The 6,149-nt window shown below is 51.0% G+C and overlaps 2 protein-coding genes across 2 annotated transcripts; one reads left to right on the top strand and one right to left on the bottom strand.

Moving 5' to 3' along the window:
- Positions 1–1,457: 1,457 nt before the first annotated feature.
- VTN77DRAFT_5175 (uncharacterized protein) lies at positions 1,458–2,391 on the bottom strand (the record flags this gene model as incomplete). Its single annotated transcript, XM_069421315.1, has 5 exons — positions 1,458–1,583; positions 1,669–1,926; positions 1,985–2,045; positions 2,118–2,332; positions 2,386–2,391. The coding sequence occupies 5 exons, from the start codon at positions 2,389–2,391 to the stop codon at positions 1,458–1,460; spliced, it is 666 nt and encodes a 221-aa protein (XP_069276990.1).
- Positions 2,392–2,720: 329 nt separating this feature from the next.
- VTN77DRAFT_5174 (uncharacterized protein) lies at positions 2,721–5,703 on the top strand (the record flags this gene model as incomplete). The annotated part of the gene is made up of 4 exons (XM_069421314.1): positions 2,721–3,042; positions 3,104–3,152; positions 3,203–5,286; positions 5,351–5,703. 4 exons carry the CDS (start codon positions 2,721–2,723, stop codon positions 5,701–5,703), a joined length of 2,808 nt encoding a protein of 935 aa, XP_069276989.1.
- Positions 5,704–6,149: the final 446 nt, after the last annotated feature.

Below are 6,149 nucleotides of genomic sequence, written 5' to 3'. Positions count from 1 at the left end.
TCTGTTCAGCAACCCACCCTGGCCAGAGAAACTCCTGCGCTTGCTTCCGGCCAGCTTGATTGTTGATGGCGGTCCCAATCAAAACTAGAAAGAGGTATTAAAAGATATGGTAAGATAAAATGTGATCGAGGTGAGGAATAGCAACCGGAATGGCCGTATCGGGGATGGCGCAGGTATTCGGGGGTAAGAGAAGAGACGACGTGGCAGGCCAGGTAACTTCAGTGAAAAGAAGTATTGCTAGAGTCTTCACGGACATGTCCATATCAGCAACAGTCTTTTGTTATTCAGGATGAGCGGAAATTCCAAAAGGCACAGTAGTAATGTGACACAGCATTTATTCCTGGAAGTGACGGTTGCCTGTAAACGGCAGTGGGAAGCGGAAGGCTAGAACCATCCTGTCCTGTACAGACAATCTTTCTGGCCTGGAACAAATCTGAAGATAGTCCAAGGAAGCAATCAAAACATACCAAAATTGATATCGCAGGCCAGTTAGGTCAGTTGTGACAGACCAGCAGATGCGGTTGTAGTTCGAAGCAGGCCAGTTCAGCCAACCCCCACAAGTTCGCTGCGGGACGAGGAGAGAAGCCACAAGAGGTTACACCGGAATTGGAGAACTCAGTTCAGAAGTTCCCCGCTGAGGAATGAGATGGATGATGTCAGGTAGGGAGCCGTCGGTAGGACGGCGGAGGGCAGGTCTGGAGAGGCAGGTCGGCAGACAGACAAGGTCGAGAGGTCCAGCGGAGATACTGCAATGTCTATGCCCGAACGATGGGAGCAGCGTGCTGGGAGGCGCAGCACTACCCGGGACAGTGGGGAGGAAGCGCCAGAACGTGGCCAAGAAGACCTTAGCCCGGCGGGTTCTTTGGGGATGATTACGGAGTACTTAGATTGACTCGCTCGGAGTCGGCCTAGAAGACACCGCAGGCGGGGCGGGCATGACGGATACGCCAAGCGGATCCCAATGCAGGATGACAACTACATCTTCACCGAGCAAAGTTAACACATTGGTCCCTTGCATCTGTCAGACGCATGATGTGGGTGAAGAGGCCTGTGTTCAATCTAGAAGACCCTGTCTGATGATAGGAGCACAACAAAGTAGAATGAAACTCCATGAACCCAGAGTATTGATCTGTTGGTTAGTGGATCGCCTGATAAGTTCGATTTATTGTCTATTGTATGCTGCAGGCCATAGTATAGAATTGTTGCCTAAAAAAATCTGAGACCAGAGATGCTGCGAATAAGCATTGTTAAACCATGCAGTCAATTACATCCCAAAATCTGTACCTAGTAGCGTTCATCGTGCCCAATAACCAATGGAATTGGATCTATGTAACATTTCTCATCTCATACTGATACCCTGTCCCAAGCTAACTCCTAACACCCTGCCACCGAACCGGCCAAATTACAAGCAAAGAGGCAAAAGATTACTCGACATCATATCGTAGAAAAAACAAAAGTTATCGTCGAAGACTGTCCAGCCTTGCCTGCAGGTCATCATCGTCACTTGGCCCACCACCAATGGCCTGGGCGACCTTAGCTTCACCACCGCCTTCCTTCTGAAGTCCAGACGGCGTTTCTCCTAGCTACAAATCCACTTAGATCAGTATCTCTCTTCCGACACCAAAGAGGAGGGCGCAGGAAAGGGTGACAGAGGATGGGTGGACGAACCGCCTGACTGAGATCGATTCCGATTTCGTCAAGTACCTCCTTGACAATCTCTTCACCTTCCTCCTCGTCATCTATCCCAGTCGCCTCGTCGATGGCATCATCCATCATTTCTTGCCGTTCATCCATGATTTCGTTCTCCCGCTCAAATTCCATGGCGATTCGTTGCAGGGCTGGAAGATTCATCTGCCGGTTCATGCTCCCCAGGAGCATCGTAGCCCCCTTCATAGACTGCATCATTTGCTCGTTACTGCGGACCGTCTGACCATACCCATCATCAGTATAGAGCTACCGGGTGACGCCTGGAGAATGCTCGTACCTGGATTCGGAGAGAAATCGCCTGTAATTGCGTCCGCATCGAGTAGAATTTCTGGATGTATCTAAAGGCAATGCCAGTTAGCATTTCACGTGCTCTTCCATGACCAGCCTATTTTTATGGCAACATGATGTACCTTCGTGTTCGGACCAGGTCTTTCGCCTGGATCTTGCAAGCTGCAATCTGGCCATTCTTCGCGCTCTTCTTGATGTCTTGAATCAGTTTTTTCTCCTGGTTCTCGAGTTTGATCCGTTCTCTGTCTAGTTCACGTTGTGTTCGCTCCAGAGCTCGCTGGTGTTTTCGCAGGCGCTCTGCTGGCGTCATGCGCTTTCCGAAGGCCCATTCGACGATCTAGGCAGCGGCGTCAACGGGGGAACAACCACATATCACAGAGAGGCACTCACATTCATGGCTGCGGGAATAGCAAATTAATACCACCCAAGAGCAGGAAAGCAACGTAGAATAAGACTTTTTATAATTCGCATTCGCGATAAAAGTGACATCAAGCGTTGCGCGGGCGATGATTGCCGTGCCTGATCGTGATCGTGTCGTTGGCCAAGAGCCGCCAATCCCCTTCGGTCCGCGTGGCAGCCGGGCCGCCGATGCCCTCACTGCGAATTATTATCTCCGAGTAACCCAACTTTTTGCTGCCTCGACGAATTCATCCAGCCTCGCCTTGTTATGTTTCATGGAGCCACCATTTCCGCTGTCTAGATAGCGTCCTTTCGAAGCGCTTGCCATGAGCCAGGAATATTATCCCAACAAGGGCCGTTCGTCCTCGGCAGGGGAGGGGTCGAGCCGCCGCCATGGTGACGAACATCCCGCCGAGTATCCGTACCCTCAGGGACCACCCAAGTACATGACCGTTGGCAATGGGACCACATCAGCAGCAGCGGAGGCACTCATGGCCTCTCTGAACCAGGACTCCGGTTATGGAGGCAGCATTGCCGGCGATAGCACGACGGACGCAGGAGAACCTTCAGGGTGGCGCGCAGAACTGTTGGAGGACAGGCCGACTCCGGTGCACACGCCTACGTTCGCTGGCCAGTGGAATCCAGCAGGTACATCACAGAAATACTGCTTCAAAGATCCGAATCTGGAGCTGACTGTTTTTTACAATAGCCGAGAACGAGAAGCAAATTGTCGCCAGCCATGTCCATCAACTCCTTTAGTATGTGATCACCTTCCTGAGACATGGAGCTAAATTAACATTCCGTACAGTAACTCCAACCGCATGAAACTCGGGCGAGCGATCACACGTACGATTGAAATTTTAAAGGAGCTGCAGCAGATGAACCGTCAGTGGCCCGCACATTATCCATCCGTTCAAAGCACCCCCGCTTCCCCTTCGCTACGACCGGCACTACATCGGACCCAGTCAGCCTACGATGAATTCGATGACAAAGACGCTTCTCTGTTTCGACCAGGGCAAGTGAGACGTGCGGCCACGTCAATGTGGGATGGTGATTATGGCGAGTCGAGTGCTGCTGCGGAACGTCGCGCACCGCCGGAGCCTCGACTGATGACCCCTCAAATCGCCCAAGAGTTCTCGATTCTGAAGCTTGATCTAAAGCTCGGGGCACTGTCTCAAGCGGAGCTGGTGCATTCCTTGGAAAAGGCCTCTGTAGCCTCGTTATTAGATGGAAAAATCAGCCAGAGCATCAAACATCTTCTTTCGCTACGGGAAAGGATAGACGATACGTCCAGCAAAGTGCTTGTGACTGGTGACCTGAATGCTGGGAAGTCAACGTTCTGCAATGCACTATTGCGTCGAAAGGTCCTGCCTGAAGATCAGCAGCCCTGCACTAGTATCTTTTGCGAAGTTCTCGATGCTAGAGAGAATGCCGGAATCGAAGAAGTCCACGCTGTGCACAAGGACAAGATCTACAATCGCAATGATGAAAGCACCTACGATGTCTACCCGTTGGAGGAGCTGGAAAACATTGTGGTCGACAATTCCAAGTACATGCAGTGCAAGGTTTATGTGAAGGACGTGAGGTCGATTGATGAATCCCTCCTCAACAATGGTGTCGTTGATATCGCTCTTATTGACGCTCCGGGATTGAATTCCGATTCTGTCAAGACAACAGCTGTTTTTGCACGGCAAGAGGAGATCGACGTTGTTGTCTTTGTCGTCTCGGCTGCAAACCACTTCACTCTGTCGGCGAAGGAGTTCATTTCGAATGCAGCGCATGAAAAGGCATACATTTTCATGGTTGTTAATGGTTTCGATAACATCAGAGACAAAGCGAGGTGCCAAAGAATGATCCTCGAGCAGATAGCGCAACTGAGTCCCCGAACTTTTAAGGAGTCGGCCGAGCTGGTTCACTTTGTTTCAAGCAACGCTATCCCTGTTGCCCCTGAAGCTGTGGTGAGCTCTGGCGGCGGTGGTAGCGGTGGCTCGGATCCTTCTGGCGACGATCCAGACGACGATGATGACGATTCAGGGAAAGGCAAGGCTCCAGGCTCCAAGAAGGATAAGGGAAAAGGCAAGGAGAGACAGAAGATTGAGGATTTCGAGAAGCTGGAAAGTGCTTTACGTCGGTTTGTCCTCGAGAAACGTGCACGATCGAAGTTGGCTCCTGCCCGGACTTACCTGCTCAACGTGCTCTCTGACATCAATGCACTGGCTTCTGTTAATCGGGATGTTGCGCAGTCGGAACTCAAGCGTGTTACGGCGGAGTTGGAGGAAATTATTCCGGCATACGAGAATGGGAAGAAAAAGAAGATTGAAGTCGGAGAGGAGATCGAGACAACAATTGACAAATCGTGTGAAGACGTCTACGATCATACTCGCTTGACTCTGACCAACACGATAGAGCGGGTAGCAGAGGCAGATCTGGGCGTCGAATATCCCGGTTTGTTTTCGGCATTCCAATATGCAGAAGATTTGAAACTTGCTATGCTTGACCAGATCTCTGCGTCTGTTTCAGATTGTGAGGACTATGCCAGAGCCAAGACGGTGCAGGGAGTGAACTTCATCCATAATATCGGCCTGCTTCATGTTGGAGCAGACAAGTTCTCGCCACTCAGCTTCCGCGCCGACAATATGTTCCGAAAACGCCGTGACGTTCTTGCTCGACAGATCGACACTCAAGTGGAACTATGGGATTTCTTTGATATTCCTGGTCTGTGGGAACGGCAAGAGAAGGTTGCTGGTACCGGTATGGCTATGACGGTTGTGACGGTACTTGGTGGCAGAGCTTTCGGCGGTCTTGGATGGGTCGATGGGGTGTTTGGTGCGGCTAAAATCCTGGGACCGAACAACTTGCGACGGCTGATCGTCCCTGGAATCATCGCTGCAGGTGAGTTTCATGTCATATTACACTACTTGGTTCTCGGAACATACCACTAATGTTTGTTTTGTAGCCGTTTTGACTGCTGCTTACCTTGTGTCCGCCATCCCGAACACTCTTCCTCCTCGTCTCTCTCGCAAACTGGCCGCCAGTCTCGCTGAGATGGACTATGTCCATTCCAACGCTGCTCGTATATCGTCCGAAGTTCGCCGCGTCCTTCGCATGCCAGCTGCAAACTTGCAGACGTGTCTGGCACAAGGGATTGAAGACCTCGGCAGGCGTAAGGATGAAGTCAGCAAAGTGAAGCAGGAGAGCGAAATGGCAAGCAAATACTTCTCGAATTTGTTCCGCGAGTCTCTAGAAAACAGGAGGGCCGTGGAGCAGGTGGACTTGGAGGGACCGCTACCTGGGGCACTGGCCCAATGAATTTTGGAGAGATGAGAGTGAGGGTCGCCTCGCAGTGATCTGGGTGGTCTCGTGTGACAATTCTTGTTTTATTGGGTTCGTTCCTGCAGGGGAAGGTGATTTTCTTTTTTATTTTTTACTTTGTTCGCTTCTGCTTGTTGCGTTAGACCTTCCCATACCCTGGCTTCAATTCCCCCTTCCACATACTCTCTCGTTTTATCACCTCTTTTTTCCTCGTTTTCTGCACCCCCTTTGTACGCGAAATACCCTACTCACAATTTTTTTCCCCCCTCAAGAACGAATGGAAAAAAAGAAAGCCTTTCACTATGACCTCTGTCTCTTCATGCCTACAGGAGAACGGCACAGCACAGCGTGGTGTACATTACATCGGCGCTGCCATGGAAGGAAGAAAAGAAATGAGGAAGGAAAAGGGCTATCGTATCAATTATGATGGCCCGCCCCCCCCC

This window comes from Rasamsonia byssochlamydoides (assembly GCF_041956645.1).
Source record: "Rasamsonia byssochlamydoides strain NRRL 3658 unplaced genomic scaffold VTN77scaffold_38, whole genome shotgun sequence".
In the NCBI taxonomy this organism is placed as follows: Eukaryota; Fungi; Ascomycota; class Eurotiomycetes; order Eurotiales; family Trichocomaceae; genus Rasamsonia; species Rasamsonia byssochlamydoides.
This window is presented reverse-complemented; position numbering and strand designations above follow the sequence as displayed.